The sequence below is a fragment of the Haliotis rubra genome, unplaced genomic scaffold, assembly GCF_003918875.1.
Source record: "Haliotis rubra isolate DU_JTF1 unplaced genomic scaffold, ASM391887v1 Scf28, whole genome shotgun sequence".
NCBI lineage: Eukaryota > Metazoa > Mollusca > Gastropoda > Lepetellida > Haliotidae > Haliotis > Haliotis rubra.
This window is the reverse complement of record NW_025766891.1, coordinates 3,484,348-3,506,702: the sequence shown is the minus strand read 5'-3', so window position 1 is coordinate 3,506,702 and position 22,355 is coordinate 3,484,348. Positions and strand designations below refer to the sequence as shown.

Sequence of the window (22,355 nt, the reverse complement as noted above, 5' to 3'; positions counted from 1 at the left end):
TGATTGGTCAATAAACATTAAAATACTTCCGGTAATACCACAGTTAATACGACCGTTGTTTTCATTGGTAGAAATAGCTGGCGCGTAGTATCAACGTGAGGATCACGCTTTCTTGGCATCGAATAAGACATTTCCTATCGGTATAAGTGTCTATTGGTGTTAAATTGGAAAACAATGGTGATATTGACAAGTTTCCCACCTCCCACAGAAGGAATTCGACATAAACAAGAGAATACAGTAGCGAATATTGATGGCAGCACCTTAGGAAATGGAACACTCTATGTTGCAGAAAGGCAATGCATTTTTGCTCTTTTAATTTTAGACCTGTCTAGATGTATCACTTTATATGTAGCTAACGGTTTGACAGCTTTTGATTATAATTCGGTACTCATCTTTCTGAGCTATCGTCATGACATTTATTAAACCTGATGATGTCAGCACAGGTTCTACTTATATCTACCCCTGGTACGTTTCAAACAGAAATGTACCATAAACAAAGTCAAAATACAGAAACGTACCCAGTACCCAAAACAGCTGACAAGCTCATATTTCTCATCACTCAAACGAAACTGTTGTTCCCGTTCATCTGATTGCGAGTGGCAATATGCATTACAAATATCTTTTACTGTGTATGCTTGTTGCTTATATAACACAATCAAATGAATCTCTTACAACTGTATAACAGTTCTTATCAAGAAAACAATACTAAACAAAATACATCCATCCTGGGGTATGTGTCTGTGTTCTGATTTTGGCTGGAGTACGTTTCTGCAGTACCCTTGCTGGCAGCGACTCCTTTACCTGCAGTAATGGTACATGTATATGTTCAGTGCTGTATCTAATCTAGCACACACCGGAAGAGATATTTTATGAAACCAAACCAGTTATGATTTTAAAAAAGTGTATCTGACAAGTTCTTTGACGTTTGAAGGCAGCTTCAGGAGAAAAAGCAAAAATACGGCAGATTTTAGAAGTTGCTGGTTGACAGTTATTAATAGGACTGCTTATATATTACCAGTATGCCACAATACACTTTTCAGACATTACATATTGCAATATTTTTTCTGAGAACCAGTATATTGGGTTAAGAACATCTATGAAGTTTTTGTGATTATCTGTATAGTTTAAATTTAAATCTGCACAGATTTTCATTTGCAACAGATGTTTTCCTTCGATATTAAATGACAAAAAAGCATACTGTAATACTATATATTGTTTAAAAAGAAGAAACTAGAATCCCTGACTATGCACCCAAATTTTGAGATTACTTTTACCAGAACCATAACATAAATCTTTAGGGACTTTTAATGCTGAAAATAAGATCTACACATACAATTAGGGTCACTTACTGTCAAACACTTAAGCTCCCATTATATCAAGTATGTATCAAAAATAGGAGTAATATTTCCTGTTTTCCACATTGTAGGAAATACAGTTACTTGGTGATGTGTTATACAACAAAGAAAGAGGTTTAGCAAAATGTAAATGCATACATGCTTGAAGCAAAAGATGTGTTGCATTAAGAAAATTATGAAAAATGGTGGCTAAAAATGTTAATAAATAGGTACAGACTATAGCCCAAGGCTCACGCTTCAGTGGCAAATGCTAATTACCTGGCTCGCATCTCTCATCGAGCCATAGTGCAATGTTGTAACAATACCTTTTTGGTTAGACTCTCTAAGTGAGAGTGAACCCGCAATACGTGTCCCTGAATTGCAATATATTGCAGTATAATCTATTTGCCAATCAACAGCCCTAATTATCAACATTCAGGTGTTTCACTTGGTATGGCATGTAGCGTTCTGTGTATCTTGAGATTTGAATAAACACACAGATGTTGTGGGTACAGGTCAGACATGTTGCTTTACTCATTCAACCCTTCATTACAATACAAGGGAGATAACTCTCGTAGATGTGCATATTAGTACATCTCCCCTCTTTAAGGTGTACAATGAAACAGCTTTAGGTATACTGAAAATGATTGCATTTTACTGAGATAAAGTCACAGGAGAAACAATGTCGAATATGTTTTGTTAATAGTCCTGAAATTATTATTTCTGAAACCAAAGTGTTTAAATTTATAATTTAGTCTTTTGACACAACCTGCACATTTTTTAATCAGTTCCTACAATGTGACTTGTCAAGTACAATACTGTTGATTTAGCCAGTCACATAGTCCTTAAGATACTGGGGTGGCTTGGTCTGTCTGCCACTTCATGTCTGGGTAGGACAGCTCAGTGTGCTACTGGTTGTTGACTGTTCTGGGCCCGGTTTGATCTCAGGCTCTGTTATGTTCTGTTTCTCTACTGGGACTGTATTGTCGACTGGATCCGAGATGTTAGGTTGAAACCTGACCTGTTTCGGACCTCGGAGATGTCTGCGATTTCTCCTATACTGCATCCCTTCCTCAGGTTCGACACAGTAAGATCTTATTCCCACTTTGTCTTTCACCTTAGCACTTTTCCATTCCTTTTCTCCTCCATATGGCTTCATTACGACTGTCTCACCTGGTTTTAGCTCTGGGAGGGTCTTGGCATTTCTGTCATTATATTTCTTCTGTTTTGCCTTTCTAGTCCAAAGCTTCTTTGGGACTGAATTAACTGCCTTAGGTGACAGTTGTTTGGCTGACAAACTCAGCAAAGTTCGTGTTCTTCTGCTGTAGAGTCGCTGAACTGGGGAGCTTTCCATGTGTTCTGTGGTTGTGTTCCGCCAATCGAGGAGTGCCAAATAGGGATCCGTGCCTGCTTTCTTTGACTTTATCATTATTCTCTTGGCCACTTTCACTGAGTTCTCAACTTTCCCGTTGGACTGTGGATAGCGCGGAGAGCTTATACAATGTTCAAAGTCAAAAGTTCTGGCAAACGTTGCAAAAGCTTTGGAGCCAAATGGTGGTCCGTTGTCTGGCATGACCTGAACCGGAATACCATGTCTGGCAAACTGCTGCTTCAGTTTTCTGATGACCGTTTTTGATGTCTTATCATGTAGTCTATCTACTTCGAAGAAGTCTGAGTAATAGTCAGTCGTTATGAGAAAGTCTTTCCCCTCAAAGTCGAACAAATCGACTCCTACTTTCTCCCAGGGACGGCTTGGCAGACTGTGACTTTTTAATGGTTCTTTCTGCTGCTTATCATTGTAACAGGCACAGATTTCACACGTTTATGAATTCCTTCACATCTCTATTCATATTGGGCCAAAACACAGCTTCTCTTGCTCTTCTAAGAGAATTCTGAATTCCACAGTGACTAGAGTGTAGTTTGACCATGATGTTGTGTCGTTCAGCTTTAGGCACTACCACACGTTCACCTTTAAAGACTACACCATTCTGGAATGACAGTTCGTCTCTATAGTTGAAGTATTGCTGAACCACAGAGATCAGATCTATTGTCTGGCCATCCCTCTATGATGACTGCAGCTACTGCTTGGATGTCTCCATCTTCAGATGAGGCTTTGGATATTTGAGTGAATGCTTGTGATGATATTGGAACATAGCTCACCATATCGATTGATTCGACATCTATTTCAGCTGGAAATCGACTGTCTACTATCATGATACAGTGAGCATCTTGATTCCACTGGTTTGACATTTGTGGTAGAAAGGCACGACTGAGGGTATCAGCCATGACCATCAAAGAACCCTTCTTGTAAACCACTTCAAAGTCATAATGTTGTAAGCGTAGCATCATTCTCTGCAAGCGCTTCGGAGCATTGTGGAGACTCTTCTTCAAGATAGTCTCTAGAGGCTTGTGATCAGATTCTATCTTCACATGTCGCCCATACACATATCTGTCAAACTTCTCCATGCCAAACACAATGGCGCGTAGCTCCTTCTCTATCTGAGCATAATTTGTTTCAGTCTCAGTGAGTGCTCGGGATGCATACATGATTGGATGATCGTTCTGCATAAGGCAAGCCCCTAAACCTTTTTCCGATGCATCACATTGCAACATGGTTTCAGCCTCTGGATTGAAATACTTCAGAACTGGTTTAGCAGACAAGATCTTCTTCACTTCATCAAAGGCTTTGGTGTGAATATCATCATTCCAGCGAAATACAACACCTGATTTGAGCAAATCTCTGAAAGGTGCAGTTGCTTCCGACAGCTGTAGAGCAAACCTCTGCACAAAATTGGTAAGTCCCAACAGACGTTGTATCCCTTGTTTACCAGTTGGAGGTGGCATTTTCAAGATTGCCTCAACTTTTGAAGGATCAACTTTTAGACCTTCTGATGATATCACATGACCTAGATAGGTAACTTCAGTTCGTCTCAACTTCAGTTTCTGGAAATTCAGTTTGATGCCTTTCATTCGACATCTTTGGAGGAGAGCTTTGAGATTTGCATCATGATCTTGTGTTGCTTCATCCATGTTGCTGCCTGATCCATATATGATGATGTCATCATGAATAGCTTTAGCTCCATGAAGACCTTCCAATGCATCATCGAGTCGTGTCTGGAATTCCTCTGGGGCAGGTGAGATACCAAAGGGCATCCTTTTCCACCGAAATTTTCCCCATGGGGTATCAAATGTGGTTAAATAACTGCTGTTTTCATCCAAGCACACATGCCAAAATCCATTTTTGACATCAACCACTGTAAACAGTTTTGCATTTGACAGTTCAGGCAAGACATCATCAATTGTTGACATTGAGTAATCATTTCTCTTTAAAGCTTTGTTGAGAGGTTGTGGGTCTAAACAGACACGTAGACGTCCATTACTTTTCATGACCACTACCATTGACGAAATCCACTCAGTTGGTACATCAACCTTCTGTATCACTCCGAGCTTTTCCAATCTGTTCAGTTCAGCCTTGAGCTTAGGCTTAATAGCTATTGGAGTTTCCTCAAAGGAGTCTTCACTGCAGAGACTTTTGGATCTATCTGAAGTTTGAGGGTCCCTTCTAACTTTCCTTCCCCATTGAAGACATCATAAAACTCTTCGATTACATTGTCTTTGGAAATCGACATTATGTTGTCGAAGTTGATTGTAATCAGGTTCATCTCTTGGACTGTCTGTACGCCAAGAACAGGTCTTACTTCATCCTGAACTATGATGAATTCAAGTATGTGGGTTTCACAATTCCTTGGATTCACTACAGAAATCTGGGTTTTTCCAATAGTGTTCATTTTTGTATTGTTGTAGAGTATCAGTGGAGTGTTGCAGTGATAGAAATTAACGCTCGCCCCGAGGCCCGAGGCGAGTAGAAGTTTGTGTGGGTGGATTAAAAGCATGCCACCGGTCGCCCAGTGGGCGACAAGAGTATGTGTCGTGACTGATTATAAAGATAGAGAGACTTCCGTCCTTATCCCCCTTCTAATCCAATCATATTACCTGAATAATCTAAAGTAATTTAAGTGTAATCTTTGTCCTGATCGTATGTCAGTAAAATTGACAAGTTTCTCTTTTAATATGGCCTGCTACACACGCCCTCGTTACCGACTTGCGTTTCGTTTGTAAACACAGTTATCCGGAAGTTCATACTTTAGGAAGTAAGCGACTGCGCATGACTTGTAATGGCGGAAGTATATGGCGATTTATTGACAACGTTCAGCCACCTGTCAAAAAGTTGAAATCATTAGAGACACTGCAGGTTCTTTCAAATGCTCTAAGATGCCTCATGGTGTGTTGGTATTGTACAATAAACTAAAGGTGATCATCCATAAAGATTTTGTAGTTTCTATTACCTACAACTGATAAAAAACCTCACCATAGTCATTTAAATGTTTTGCCTCACTACAGTTGGTTAATATAAAATGAGTTTTTTCTTCATCAGGTTTTTTTTTACTGGGCCAGTAGAAAACAGCTTGGGCCAGTAAGTTTTCATGTCTACTGGCCCGAAGGGCAAGTCTGAATATTTCTGTTAATTTCTGTCACTGTGTTGTAAGGATCAAACCTCTCTTCCTTTCCATGGAATATTGTCCTGAACTAAGAGACTGGCATAGCATTCACGGCTGCACCACAATCAAGTTGAAACTTCACATTCTGTTTGTTGACTTTCATGTGAGCAAACAGTTTCCTAGGAGGGTTATCATTCACAGACAGGATAGATTCTTCAAGACTCAAGGCATAGTCTCCTAACTCACTCCCTGATTCAGAAGCGGAGAGATCTTCAACAGCACTGACTCGCTGTCGCCTGTTTTCTTTCTGTCTGCTTTTCACTTTCTTACGTTTACACTTGATATCAAAATGGTTCTTGCCATGACAATATGTACATTTCTTTCCAAATGCTGGACACTGGTCTCTATCTCTTGCATGAGATCTGCCACAGAATCTGCACTCTTCAATGTAGGACACATATTTTGGTTTAGTTTGTTCCCTCTCTGATCTTTCGCTTTTGCTTTGACCACTTTTCTTTCCATTTCTGTTTCCACTCACAAAGGACACCTGATCAGTTCTCATAGATTTGAGTTGATGATCTGTTGTTTCACATGCTATGCACACAGTGATACACTTCTCTAGTGTCAAGTCTGCGGTTTGTAACAGTTTCTTTCTTGTGCTATTGTCAAGAATTCCTACAACAATTCTGTCTTTGATCAATGAATCTGTTAGTGTGCCGTAATTGCAGGATTTGGCAAGAGATCGCAGAGCCGCTACATAAGTATCAATAGATTCACCACTTTCCTGTTCACGTTTATTGAAAATGTAACGCTCATATGTTTCACTTGTCGAACCAACACAAAATGTCTCAAATTTTTCCAAAACAACTTTTATGTTAGACTTATCATCTTCATTTGCAAATTGAAACCCATCAAAAACTTCCAGAGCATCAGATCCAACAGCTGTAAGAAGAGTTGCCGTTCTAAATCTCATTTCTTCTGAAACAAGTCTCTGAGCAATTTCATAATTGTCCCATCCACGTTTAAATCTTTTCCAGTTTGAGGCTAAATTCCCATTCAGATCCAATTTTGGCGGTAGAGGAATTGCAGAAGGCATCTATACCACCTTTGCAGCATTTTCTTGACCCTCAGCCATGATAAGAATGTAGTAACAATCTCCACAGAAAATGTGAAGCCTCAGCAAGTCTACGTTAGATTTTCAAGTCAAACGTAACTGTGATGGATTTTGCAGTTTACAGAAAGAATTATCATAATTCGTTCCAACGAGGTAGAGTACACTTCATAGATACTTTTCATATCAAGAGTTCTTTGAATAGTCAGTGTACAAGATTTGACTTACATTGACATCCCTGCTCGAAAACTGGGGGACTTTGCAAACCACGTGCGCGACCGATGAGGCGTAAATTCGAATTTTACCTCACACCTGGTAATTTGTCGACTGCAAACTCCAGTATATCTGTAGAAAAGATTCTTGTAGACTTTTCTAACCACTTCTGACACCATGTAGCGTTCTGTGTATCTTGAGATTTGAATAAACACACAGACGTCGTGGGTACAGGTCGGACATGTTGCTTTACTCATTCAACCCTTCATTACAATACAAGGGAGATAACTCTCATAGATGTGCATATCAGTACATCGCAGACCGCACCCATCTCACATACAGTCTCTATCTTTGACTGATTAATGGATAAGTAAAGTTTGGGTTTTGTTTATTTAATATTTTTTTATATATTTGTATTTTTTATATATGTACATTTCAAATTGTAATGATAAAAATTAGTGGAGAAGTTGGTATGGGGAGTATATGGAAGGAACGGGACTGATGAGACCAGTATAAATCATGATATACCCGTATTATTAAGAATGTTATTTTCTTGTGTTTCAGCCGGTTGTCATGGATGGGTGAGAATGGACGAGGTTTCTCACTGGAATATCCGGCGATAAGTTTGCATGCAGTCTCCCGAGACACTTCCACTTTCCCTCATGAATGTCTGTATCTGATGGTGGAAGGCAAACTATCAGGTATGGACACCAATAAAGTGGTTTTGTCATCTTACGAAAGGAGTGTGACTGCCTGATAAACATGATAAAGTAGTTTTGTCATCTTACGAAAGGAGTGTGGCTGCCTGATAAACATGATAAAGTGGTTTTGTCCTCTTCCGAGAGGAGTGTGACTGCCTGATAAACATGATAAATTGGTTTTGTCATCTTCCGAGAGGAGTGTGGCTGCCTGATAAACATGATAAATTGGTTTTGTCATCTTCCGAGAGGAGTGTGGCTGCCTGATAAACATGATAAACATGATAAAGTGGTTTTTTGTCATCTTCGAGAGGAGTGTGGCTGCCTGATAAACATGATAAATTGGTTTTGTCATCTTACAAAAGGAGTGTGGCTGCCTGATAAACATGATAAAGTAGTTTTGTCATCTTCCGAGAGGAGTGTGGCTGCCTGATAAACATGATAAAGTGGTTTTGTCATCTTCCGAGAGGAGTGTGGCTGCCTGATAAACATGATAAAGTGGTTTTGTCATCTTCCGAGAGGAGTGTGGCTGCCTGATAAACATGATAAAGTGGTTTTGTCATCTTCCGAGAGGAGTGTGGCTGCCTGATAAACATGATAAACATGATAAAGTGGTTTTGTCATCTTCCGAGAGGAGTGTGACTGCCTGATAAACATGATAAAGTAGTTTTGTCATCTTCGAGAGGTGTCTGCCTGAGGAGTGTGGCTGCCTGATAAACATGATAAAGTAGTTTTGTCATCTTCCGAGAGGAGTGTGGCTGCCTGATAAACATGATAAAGTGGTTTTGTCATCTTCCGAGAGGAGTGTGGCTGCCTGATAAACATGATAAAGTGGTTTTGTCATCTTCCGATGGGTGTGTGGCTGCCTGATAAACATGATAAAGTGGTTTTGTCATCTTCCGAGAGGAGTGTGGCTGGCTGATAAACATGATAAAGTGGTTTTGTCATCTTCCGAGAGGAGTGTGTGGTTTGTAACGTCTGTGAGGCACCACAGTTTGTTTAGGACTGCAATGGTGTACTGCAGAAATTTTAGATCAGTTCATGTAAGTAGAGTTAGAACTAGTATTATCGCTTGCATTGGACTGTATTGGATAATAGAAAACCAATAATCAGGAAGAGATTAAGATGCTTCGTTATATTACTTTCCAAAACCTATTGAATGGAAGTAATTTTTTAATTTGAAAAATACCGTTTTGAACCAAACTAAGATAGGAAAAAAATTCCCCAATTTTCCTGCCAAGTACACTTTGTTAAGAATCCTCCAGCTTAAGGTTGACAGGATTTCTGTCTTTAGAATGTAGAATTGTATTGCATGTAAGCCATGATTCACATTCCCTGTTTTGACATTGGTGTGATTGTTCACTAGAAACACAGGATGGGTCATCTGACGGGGAAGAGGAAGATGATCAACCAATCGGAGAAGTTCGCTTTGTACCAAGTGACAGAGGAACTTGTGAGTTTTAGAGATATATGTATATTTGAATTCCAGGAGATAATTATTAGCTTAGTAAATACATTAAATCTCTTGTTTCTGATTTTGAAGCATGTGGGTGAGTGAGTGAGGTTAGTTTTACGCCGCTTTTAGCAATATTCCAGCTATATCACGGCGGGGGACACCAGAAATGTTTGAAGCATGTAAAATAACGTGTGTTAGTTACGGATGAAAAGAATTCAGATAATGAATTATATTTCAGCCTTCATGAAATTACTACTTATCGCATTGGCTGAAAAAAATTAGATAAGACACAAGGATGTCCAGTTGTCTGTTGTTCGACATTGCTGTCCTGAGTTATGTCCCTCTTGTTTAGCGATGGGAGGCATTGCCATATTAGGGAAACACTTGTTATTATAGTTGTTGAACTGAAACATAAGCCACTGGTGTCGTAGATCGATGCTCATGCTGAAGATCATTGAATTGTCTGGTCCAGACTCCATTGTTTTATAGACTGACGCCATTTAGCTGGTTTATTGTTGGGTACGGCAAACAAACAAATAGAATGAACTAGAATGTAGTACCACTAGCTTTATCTACCTATCATTTGACTTTTAGACTGGTAAAACATAAACTCACTCAGTGACTGTATGTTAGGATGTGAAACCTTCTGTCTGTGTTGCAGTGGATGCCATGTTCCTCGCCATGAATGATTGCCAGGCACTGCATCCGGACCCACAAGACTCTGACTCAGAAGCTGAGGGTGATGGTAGGTGCTTGGTATACCCATATGTTGTAGGTGCTTGGTATACCCATATGTTGTTGATGCTTGGTATACCCATATGTTGTTGGTGCTTGGTATACCCATATGTTGCAGGTGCTTGGTATACCCATATGTTGTTGGTGCTTGGTATATCCATATGTTGTAGGTGCTTGGTATACCCATATGTTGTAGGTGCTTGGTATACCCATATGTTGTTGGTGCTTGGTATACCAATATGTTGTTGGTGCTTGGTATACCAATATGTTGTTGGTGCTTGGTATACCCATATGTTGCAGGTGCTTGGTATACCCATATGTTGTTGGTGCTTGGTATATCCATATGTTGTAGGTGCTTGGTATACCCATATGTTGTAGGTGCTTGGTATACCCATATGTTGTTGGTGCTTGGTATACCCATATGTTGTTGGTGCTTGGTATACCAATATGTTGTTGGTGCTTGGTATACCCATATGTTGTAGGTGCTTGGTATACCCATATGTTTGTTGGTGCTTGGTATACCCATACGTTGCAGGTGCTTGGTATACCGATATGTTGTTGGTGCTTGGTATCCCCATATGTCGTAGCTGCTTGGTATACCAATGTGATGTAGGTCCTTGGTATACCGATATGTTGTTGATGCTTGGTGTACCCATATGTTTATTGGTGCTTGGTATACCAATGTTGTAGGTCCTTGGTATACCGATATGATGCTTGGTATCCCCATATGTCGTAGCTGCTTGGTATACCAATGTGTTGTAGGTCCTTGGTATACCGATATGTTGTTGATGCTTGGTGTACCGATATGTTGTTGGTGCTTGGTATACTGATATGTTGTTGATGCTTAGTGTACCGATATGTTGTTGATGCTTGGTGTACCGATATGTTGTAGGTGCTCGTATTACGGTATGTCGTAACTGCTTTGTATACCGATATGAAATATGTACTTTAACCCGAAGTTAATTTTGTGGATCCTGCTCATAACATCAATCACTGGTTTTCCTGGTTGAGAGACACCACTAAATATAAGTGGAATATAATGATAATGAGCACAGTATTAAAAACATAACTTACATATATTATAGGTATATGAACCTGTGAAGATCCAGGTTAGAATTGGTCTTCAGCAACCCATGCTTGTCAAAAGAGGCAACTAATGGGATGAGGTGGTCAGGCTCCCCTGACTTGGTTGATACGTGTCATTGTATCCCAATGATGTCAATCACTGGATTGTCTAGTCCAGAATTGATTATTTACAGACCGCTGTCATAAAGCTTGAATATATCTAAGTGCAATGTTCAAAAATAAAACCAAATAAAACTGTCAAATGAGCTGTGTCAATCAGAGCTTTGTGATTTGAAACTGCTGATTGACCAATCAGAATCAGTTATTTCCTAAATTCATCTTAAATTCAAGGTTAGATGCTTAGTGAAGCCTTTAAAGTCCACAAAATTCCAAATTACCTGAAAATACCACGGTGAGAAAGACCTTTACATCAGTCAGTTCCTGTTGTTGTGATGTAATCAATTTCCTTATTTCATTATTCTCCTGTTTTTTTGCACTTCTTGTTTAATTTTTTAGAAGACTTCTTCACAGGAGAAGAAGGTGAAGGTCAGTTGACAGCCCAAGGTCAAGCCACTCTACAGCATCTGGACAATCTGTTACAGGTGGGGCAAGGCGATGGAGCTGAGAGTCAGACTAATGGCCATCACAGAGGTGAGTCCAACTAGCTCATGTCAGGTGAAAGTATTACATGTAGTTTGTTAAAAACGGGCTAGTAACAGACAAACATAGCTTTGATTCTGTAACTTCTAATACCAAGCACAATACAAACAATCTCTGTATTCTTGAAGTACATTTTCCTTGCTGAGATTGTTTCTGGTCTATGCTGAGATTGTTGTTGGTCCATGGTAAGGTTGTTGCTGGTCTTTGCTAAGATTGTTGCTGGTCCAAGCTAAGGTTGTTGCTGTCCATGCTAAGATTGTTGCTGGTCTTTGCTAATATTGTTGATGGTCCAAGATAAGATTGTTGCTGTCCATGCAAAGATTGTTGCTGTCCATGCAAAGATTGTTGCTGGTCCAAGCTAAGATTGTTGCTGGTCCAAGCTAAGGTTGTTGTTGGTCCATGCTAATATTGTTGCTGGACAACCTAAGATTGTTGCTGTCCATGCTGAGATTGTTGCTGTCCATACTAAGATTGTTGCTGCTCCAAGCTAAGGTTATTGCTGGTCCATGCTAATATTGTTGCTGGTCCAAGCTAAGATTGTTGCTGTCCATGCTGATGTTGTTGCTTTCCATGCTAAGACTGTTGCTGGTCCAAGCTAAGATTGTTGCTGGTCCAAGCTAAGATTGTTGCAGGTCCAAGCTAAGGTTATTGCTGGTCCATGCTAATAATGTTGCTGGTCCAAGCTAAGATTGTTGCTGCCCATGCAAAGATTGTTGCTGTCCATGCTGATATTGTTGTTGTCCTTGTTAAGATTGTTGCTGGTCCAAGCTAAGATTGCTGGTGGTCCAAGCTAAGATTGTTGCTGGTCCAAGCTAAGGTTATTGCTTGTGGTCCAAGCTAAGATTGTTGGTGTCCATGTTAAGATTGTTCCATGCTGAGATTGTTGCTGTCCATGCTAAGATTGTTGCTGTCCATGCTGAGATTGTTGCTGTCCATGCTGAGATTGTTGCTGTCCATGCTAAGACTGTTGTCACTGTTTCAGATGGCGGAGGGGCTGCGGAGGAGAACATGGAGATGGGCCAGTTTGAGGACGCTGACATGGAGCAGTGAGAAGCGTGACCGAGTATGACGGAGGTTGCCTGGCTAGGCATCAGTCAGAGGGATTCTACAGTGGTACTGCCAACATCATTTCAAACACCTGGATGAGCTATGGCAGCATTTACCCTCAAGCCTTGTGTGAAAGATGTTACCAGAGTAGCCTCTCTGTGCAAGTGTGATTGATGCTTGAAGATAGTGTATGTTCCTGAAATGAATGCTTGAATGTGTTCCTACGACTACTAGGCTGAGAACATGAAGAGAACAGTTCCAAGAGTTCTCAAAACTACTGGCTTATGTGACCCGTGAAGATCCGGGTTAGATTTGGTCTTCATCAACCCATGTTTTTCAAAAGAGGTGACTAACAGGATCTGATTGCTGACTTGGATGAGCTCTTTGGACTCTGGCTTTGACATGTCATTGTAACCCAGTTACGTAGATTGATGCTCATGATGTTGATCACAGGATTGTCTGGTCAAGACTGGATTATTTACAGACCAGCGCCATATAGCTGGAATATTGCTGAGTGCCGCGTTAAACAACAATCAAACAAACTATGAGGCATATGTATCAAAATATGGCCGTTTCTGATCATGCATGGTTCCTATGACTACCAGACTGAGAGACGTCATGAGTTCCAGTTTCAGAGACATTTTAGCTTGGTGTTATCACATTGCATTCAATGCAATAATATAAACATGAACCTTTTCTTAAAGCGCTTCTATTTTATTCGGGGCGGTGGGGTAGCCTAATGGTTAAAGCGGTGGCTCGTCACGCCGCAGACCCGGGTTCGAATCCCCACATGGGCACAATGTGTTAAGCCCATTTCTGGTGTTCCCCGCCGTGATGTTGCTGGAATGTTGCTAAAAGCGGCGTAAAACCAAACTCAGTCAGTCAGTCTATTTTATTCATATATTGATCGATGAAATACATGTCATCATGTTTTATATCAAAATAGAAGATGACATTTTCCATTTCTATTTGCGAGTCTGCTGTAGACTTAGGGCCTAGAAGCCAGGCTAACTTTAATGCTATTCATTATGTATTCTGAAACAAATCATGTAACAGTCCACTTGTTAACAGTTGTACCAAAGACCTTTAATTGTAAGGCCTAAAAAGAAAAATGTTGTGGTTCCGATTACCCGACCGACCCTTGAATTCTGGTGCTGCTCTTGGCGGCATGAATCAAATAAGCTTTCAGATACCTATTGTTTTTTCCCTGCACCAACGGACATCAATCATTCTGATAAAGAAAGTCGACATGATGGCTGCAAGCTTGACTTTACATCTTAAAAAAGAAAAATCCTACCTACCTACCTACCCTAATTTTAAAGAGATGTATTTGGAACATATTTTGGCTTCATGGATTGTATCATATTCTTGTAACATTCATGTAATTATTTAGTCTGTCTCACAGTCCCTGAACCATTTTATTTTTCCTTCTTCCCAGCCCATTCCTTAATTAAATGCCAAAGCCTTAAATGAAGCAAGTCTTAATTGTCTCAGTTTCAGGTTCTGAATCTCTCATCTCAAGGGCGGTGGGGTAGCCTAGTGGTTAAAGCGTTGGCTCGTCACGACGAAGACCCGGGTTCGAATCCCCACATAGGTACAGTCAGTGAAGCCCATTTCTGGTGTCCCCCACCGTGATATTGCTGGAATATTACTAAAAGCGGCACCGGTCTCCTCTCAAATTAGGTGCTTCTTTTCAACTTAATGGGACTTTTTTGTTTCTGTCAAGATAATATATATTCAGAGATTAAACTTTTGTTTTGAAATTATGGCACTGACTGAAATGTAGAACGTGGGGTTATAGACAGGAAGTGGTGACACTGATTGCTAAGCACTATGACATTGCCTTGTGTTCTGTAGCTGGTGCACTTGTGGTGATTGTTTTCTGTTTACATGTAGCCCTTGAATCAGTTGACACCATTTCCAGGAAATAATTTGGAGGGTGGTGAGGTAGCCTAGTGGTTAAAGCATTCACTCATCACGCCTCAGACCCTGGTTCGAGTACAGTGTGTGAAGCCCATTTTTGGTGTCCCCTGCCGTGATATTGCTGGAATATTGCCAAAAGCGGTGTAAAACTCATTCACTTACTAGAAATAATTTGGACAAGGGGTTAAAGCGTTCGCTTGCTATGCCAAAGAGCCAGGTTCGATTCCACTCACGGGTACAATGTGTGAAGCTCATTTTTGGTGTCCTCCGCCGTGATATTGCTGGAATATTGCTAAAAGCGGCGTAAAACCAAACTCACTGCAAGGATGCCTGGAACAGCAACGTGGAATAATGACAGTTTCGCCTTGAACATGTGTGACTATTTTTTTCGACATGGTTTGTTTTCTTGTTAGATTGAGAACATGTACCTTGAAACCCATCATGCCGGAGTTCTTCATTTGTGACCTATATTGTTGGAATGCTATTTCAGGTACTCTCTCTTCTGATATTTTGTTTATTTTATGAGGATCCATTTTATGTCACAGGACTCTAATGTTCTTACACTAGAACATTCAAATAAGTTGTTTTTTGTTGACTGGTCGTGTGTTGTGATGCTTCTGCTAATGGTTTTGATTTTATTTCAAACATGCACACAGCTGGTTCGAATTTGAAAGTTGAAGAGTGAATGAGATTTTATGTATGCTTCAGTCAATTGTTAAGGATGTTTGATCGCAATGAAATTCTGTTGAGAGAGTTCTAGAGCATATAGTGCTGTGTAAATATTTGTCATATGTATAATTCATTTCCAGGCATTGAATGTAAATAAAGTCATATTTTCATTAACATTCAGACTTATTTATTTGCACGTTTGACTGCAATAAGATTTGTTTGTTACTACACACTGCAGTGTTCCAGCTGTGAGAGGACAAAATGTAAATAAGGTCTGAACCAGATAATCCTGTGATTGACATTATGACCCCTCGATTCATTTGTTTACCTCTTACATTAAGAATCATTAGCCCGTTATCTGTGGAAGTGGAACACTCAAGTAGGTATCAATTAATTACATGAAATTAAACTAATCTTTGATTATACAGTGCACAGTTGTGTGGAACTCTGATAACTAGATATCTGGGTTGTCTCCATATAACATCCTTCATAATTTATCACTATTCAAGCTCTTTTAACTCTTACGGATGTCTTGATATTTCGGATATCTCGATATAATTTTGTGGTCCCAACAAGCAAAATGACCCTTTAAACTCATATTTGCAAAGAAACTGACATTCACCTAACTTTCATGGGCAAGTATCCCTCTGAACTGAGGTTGTTTCCACACGTTTACACACGGTGCGGCATGAATCAAAGGGATGCGGTAATATAAACTAATTAGGGCTAATTGAGCTGAAGGTGTCACTTCTTTATTTAATTAGTATTAATTAAGAAAGAGTTAATTAGGAAGTACTCACTGTTACGTCTAAACACTACTGATAACAGATTATAGTTTGAATCAAAACATACTGAGAAACGTTTTGTTTTCTTTCATAGTGATATATGATGATGTGGTCGGATGTCTCGAAGTTCGGATAACTCAATATTTTTTCTTGGTCCCATGAATATCGAGAAAACGGTACTCGACTACATACTTGGATTGTCAGTCCAGATTTGAAGAAGTTACGCGACCATATTGGTCATCCAGATATACTCATGAGTACCCGTTTAAAGGCGAGGAGCCTCCCTGTATCCCTTGTGATGAAATATTCACGGTCAAGTATGAACTGCAGGGGTCAATATTTCAGTGTAAAAACAGCGAAGGATCTTTTAGCAAGGTCAATTATGATTTAATAATTGTTTTTTTAAAAGGAAATTGAAGTGTTTGAAAAGCTTTGCCCAGCAACCGGCAAACCTGTACCGACTGTCCAGGTGTTGTATCGGACTTCCCCTCTCCATTGCCGACGCAGACCATGGGACTGCGTGAGGCCAAACAGTCATCACTGTCATTGGACTTTCTCAGTCTTCCGGGTCGTGGACGATTCTTGAGGGCTGAGGTCTGGCGACCCTGCTGGTCACTCTACCCGCTCTCTACCCTGCTGCCTAAGGATTTCCGAGCCAATTATAGCCCCATGAAGCCTAGCGTTGTCCTGCAGCAAAGAGGGTGTCATTTTAAGCTACGATTTCAAACAGGTATACCTAAACAGTGAACGATAGTGAAAAAGCATCAATGCATACGCAGGGTCAATTCTAACCCGAATCTTCACGTGTCCAATCAACTAATTAAATTCCAAATATCAATATTGCGAACAGCTCAAATTAATTTCACAATTGTCAAACTTTCAACTCGCTTCACATACAAATGTTTATCACGTTGATTTCAGCATGCAGGGCAGGGTTGTCTAAAATACGTAGTCGTACATGACGACATCCAGTTGAGCGTAATGGACAAGGGAACCTTCCACCAAAGGAGTAAAACCGATTATGAATGCACAATGCCATTTTTAGTAACACAGAGGTTGGGATGCGGTAGGCTTGCATATTGCCACATGAAGGGCAGAACTACTATGAACAGTTGAGTGAGTGAGTTTAGGTTTACTCGGCACTCTGCAATATTCCAGCAATATGGCGGCGGTCTGTAAATAATCGGGTCTGGACCAGACAATCCATTGATCAACAGCATGAGCATTGATCTATACAATGACACGTGTTAACGAAGTCAGCGAGCCTGACCACCCGATCCCGTTAGTCGGCTCTTACGACAAGCATGGGTTACTGAAGACCAGTTCTAACCCGAGATCTTCACGGGTGTACGTTAAACAAGAACGATAACGCAAGCACCGTAGCACTCGAACATTGTATTGCTGTTGTTGTGTTTTTAAATTGTATTTTGTAGAAATTAACCTCTGTGATGCAACGAAAAGAAGGAGAAAAAAATATTTGTTAAATACATATTCAAATGTAATTATTACCAACGGTCCACCATATAGAAGTCTATGTCCAAAGGATTATTTCTGAATAAGGTTTAAGAATCCTAGATGGAATTAGTTATATGGAATATGTAAATATAATCATATTTTTTTCAGCAAAGCAAATGCTAACAATAACACTGTAAAATACTGAGTCAAAAAAGAAACTTCACAAAACGTAATTTGAAAAATAATGAATAATTTTCTCTGATGATACATCTATGTATCCGAAATGGGATCCCTATCTTTTGACTCTAGAAACACGTTAGCAAAACCCAATCAAACCCATCCATTCGTCGTGCAAATGACGTTAGTGCCAAATCAGGTTTTGCACGTGCAGTCGATCACGTGATCTTCGCATCGAAGTTTTCTACATATGCACGTGTTTGCATTGGCCTCAAGAATTGAAAAAACACTTTTAAACCACAGTTCTAACGGTACTTGAAATGCCACGATTGTCAAATGTGCAACGTGAACGTGCCGTTAGCATGTTGCAAGCGGGAAGATCAGTTATTGACGTCGCAAGAGCAATGGGATGCAGCCGTCGTACTGTGTATGACTTGCGAGGTCGTCTACAACAAACTGGCACCACTTCTGATCGCCCAAGGTCGGGTCGTCTACGTGTGACGTCACGAGCAAAAGACCGTCAAATCGTCCTACGTCACCTACGTGACAGATTTCTGCCGGCTACACGAACCAGGGCTGAGATGTTTAGAGGTCGACTGTCCTCACAGACCATTCGAAATCGGTTGCTGGCTGCCAATCTCCATTCTCGGCGTCCATATCGTGGGCCAATATTGACGCCGTTTCATCAACGTCAACGCCTGCTGTGGGCCCAACCGATGGACCCAGAGAGACTGGAATCGAGTCGTCTTTAGCGATGAATCCAGGTCTATCCTCAGATTCGCGGACGGCAGGCATCGAGTCTGGAGACGGCGTCGTGAACGGTATGCCCAATGTTGTGTACAGGAAGTCGACAGATTCGGGGGCGGAAGTTGCATGATGTGAGGTGCTTTCTGTGGGAACAACCGTTCCCGACTTCTGGAAATCCGTGGAAACCTCACAGCTGCTGCTTACCGCGACCAGGTGCTGACCCCTGAACTCGTTCCTTTCATGGCAGCTCATGGCCCAGGTCAACAGTTCCAGCATGATAATGCTCGGCCGCATACCGCGATGTTGACACGAAATTTCCTTCAAAACGCTAGAATCAACGTCATGGACTGGCCATCGAGGTCCCCTGACCTTAATTCAATAGAGCACGTTTGAGATGCACTTGGGAGAAGGCTTCGTGGTCTTAGGAACCAACCTCAGAATTTACAGGACTTTGGCGCTGCCTTGCAAGAGCAAGGGCGCAGAATCCCCAACCACGTGTTCACAAGCATCAGGCAGTCGATGAGGAGACGGTGTTTGGCAGTGATGAATGCGCGGGGCGGCCATACACGATATTGAACTGAGAAATTTCGCATTTTTATTCTTGTGACTTGACATTCTGTATACCCATGTTTTGGTACGGCGGTGTAGCCTAATGGAACTGATTATGGCACTGTCAGTGTATCGAGTACATCACACAGATCTCAGCAATGAAATAATAACAATTTAACCATCTTACCATCTCTTGTTCTTTTATAGTGCCCTGAAGAACAAATGTGAAGTTTCTTTTTTGACTCAGTAACTTTGTTACATCAGCCTCTTTACCCTCAAATTATCGTTATGAAACATGCTTGTTTTCACAACATTCATCTTCTTTGAGAGGCATTTAGAAGTTGGAGTACTACGAAAAGATATACACATGAGCATTATTCAAGCATCAACCATTTTCGGTTGCATGATAAGTACTAGGCTAATGCTTACTCCCCGAACAAATATGATTCTGATAGCAACAAATAAACCCACTTCCATTGAAAAGGAGCCTCGGTGAGTTGGGAGATGGGAAGTCTAGACTTGCTTCATTTAGACTTTAGCGTCGCAGGGAGAGCTAGGCATTAGGGGAAATAATGTTGTTCGGGAACTGTGAGACATACAAGATGACAAAGTCATCAATATCCTCCGCAATGGCAAAATACTCTTCATGAATATGTCAGCTAGTTATGACTATGTCAAATGTTTTGGAGTGTATATAGCAAAGTGGAAGGAGAGTATTGAAAGGTTTTTAAGTTCTGCTCTGGAAAAGAGCACTCCCAACAATTTCAGTTGAAGTCAAACTTGTTGCTACGGAAACGCAAAAGGTACTTTACTCAGAAATCCAGAACTACCAAAAGGCACAAGTTCACCACCAGACCTAACTATGTGGCATGTGTGGTGAAGGAATATTGAACGATTTTTAAGTTCGGCTCCGGAAAAGAACACTACCACCAAATTCAGTCAAAGTCAAATTTGTTGCCATGAAAATGCAAAAAAAATATGTTTCAATCAGAAATCCACAACTGCCAAAAAACATCAGTACACCACCAGATCTATCTAAGTTTGGTGAAGAAATATCGAACGGTTTAAAGGTTCTGCTTACACGAAAAACACGAATGTGCACGGACGGAGTCCATTTTAGTAACCTACGCAAGACACGTTGCGGGGGATATTAAGTAGAAAAACACTGCTTCTTGTATATGCTCTGAAAACCAAATTCCGCGTATTAAAATGACAAAGTCGAAGTCACAAAAGTGTGAATATCAACGAGTAGTTGTCGTTCAGAGCAATTTAATAGGTGTGTGTGTGCAACAGACATCACATTCTCGGACCGTGGCCACTCCGTTTCTTCATAAAATGGCCCATGACTGACGTTCCAACGGGATAGTGTCCTCACGGCAAGGGTGGCTATCTGATTTATCAACAGCAAATTCACACCGTAGGAGCGGTGAGCGGCAGGAAATATTTCATAGCATGGAAATGAACTATTTATCACGCGAGAGGGGAGCAAGTTTTATTTTGTAGGTATAGGAAAATTCTCAATTTGTATAATAGTACAGGCCACATTGTCCCCAAACCTCATGCTGTAAAGTAGAAGTCACACGTGCGTAATCCCGCCAGATATATTTAGGTTCCGTCATTGTACAAGCCCATGAGCCTGCAAAACAATGTCTAGCTTCGGCTACATTTCCGTAAAGATGCATAAACATATCAAATTTTAAGGCATCATGTCTGTATAAACGAAAAACAACATACACCAACATTTAGAGTAATTATCGAGCTAGCTTTGTGCCAAATTTGATTGCTTAGGTTTGTACCGTTTTCGAGCTTTCATCCACGAAAGGCCGACACCATCAAACAGTTAGTGAACGATTTAAGAACATAAGGGTGAACGATTCCATGTCGAACTCTAATTTACACAGTGAACGCTTTACGGTGGTTATTCAATAAAGTTTCTAGTGACAAGGTGTGCTGTAGTGCCCCAAAGTAGTGTATTCACAGAGAACCCATATAGAGACATCGGTATTTCAGTCACGTAAAGCTGATAACTCCTTTTCACCATTTTTTGAATTATATAGTAATTATATTACTTACGTACGGATTCTCTCCGTCAGCTTCTATAACTGAGTAAAAGTAGCAGTAGTTTGTATTCTGAACTGTTGTTTCAACATGATCATATCAGCCGCAAAACATTTGCAGATAGAGATACTGGGAGTGGGTGGCATCACCTTGGACGAGACACATACTCACCCCCGTGTAAGCACGTCTACACCTATCAAAATCAGTGCCGTGAAAGTGCGGTTTCATGTATCAGTTCATCATCTTCACTCTTCAAACAAAAATAAACGCATAGGTGATTTTGAGAATATTGGACTCATGTAGCTGCGGCAAAAACAATACAAATATACTGTTTCTTTCCAAAACGCGGTAATTTTAACTTGTCCCCTTGTTTTAGAAGTGTTTGAAGAAATATTCGCTAATACGTGACCAAGGAAACATGCAAAGCAAAATGCACGTGCATGTAAGCGGAAAACCATGGGGTATATCGATCGTTATAAAAAGGTAAAGGTGGTGTTAAATTTTGTCATTAGTTTTTGCCTGGAAAAGAGGACATCATCATGCCACGACTGAGTGCCACCAATCGAAACATCGCCATTATGGGCCGCTTCCACGCTATGAAATATTTCCTGCCGTTCACCGCTCCTACGATGTGAAAATGATCTGCCTTGGTCTGCAAATTCACCGGATCTCTATCCATTGAGCATGTTTGGGATCTTCAAAGTCTACCAGACCAGCCCGATTTCGTACGTGACTCGCATAATATTTAGAGAATAACCCACGAGGTACCAGTGATTACTGGAAATATGTCCCGAGTGAAATTTATGTTCACTGTTCCGAGTTTTAGCGAGGGACTTGAACATTAATTTCACGAGGGACATATCACCCGTACCACGTGGGTTATTCTATTTATTACCCATTATGTAATTCAATCGAGAAACCAGTACTTATGAACGCAAAGCCGCATCTTCTTATGTAAGTGTTTACAACTAAATCAGCTGATCTGTATTAATGCGCTGAAACCAAACTACTCAAGCCTAATGGAATCGCATACAAAATAAAAATATAGTACTGTCGAAAACGGTATGAAAAACAAAACAATTCACTAGTTCCCAAATTCGTTTGAGTACGATTTCAATAACCACACCCCATTTAAAAATTAAGTTTATTTTCAACGAGATCAATCACATTCAAT

At 40.5% G+C, this 22,355-nt stretch overlaps 1 protein-coding gene across 1 annotated transcript; it reads left to right on the top strand.

The window, feature by feature from the left end:
- Window positions 1–77: 77 nt before the first annotated feature.
- On the top strand, window positions 78–14,861 carry LOC124281158 (methylosome subunit pICln-like). The gene is made up of 6 exons (XM_046717192.1): window positions 78–293; window positions 7,722–7,858; window positions 9,222–9,308; window positions 9,973–10,056; window positions 11,628–11,762; window positions 12,754–14,861. Exons 1-6 carry the CDS (start codon window positions 175–177, stop codon window positions 12,819–12,821), a joined length of 630 nt encoding a protein of 209 aa, XP_046573148.1. The 5' UTR covers window positions 78–174; the 3' UTR covers window positions 12,822–14,861.
- Window positions 14,862–22,355: the final 7,494 nt, after the last annotated feature.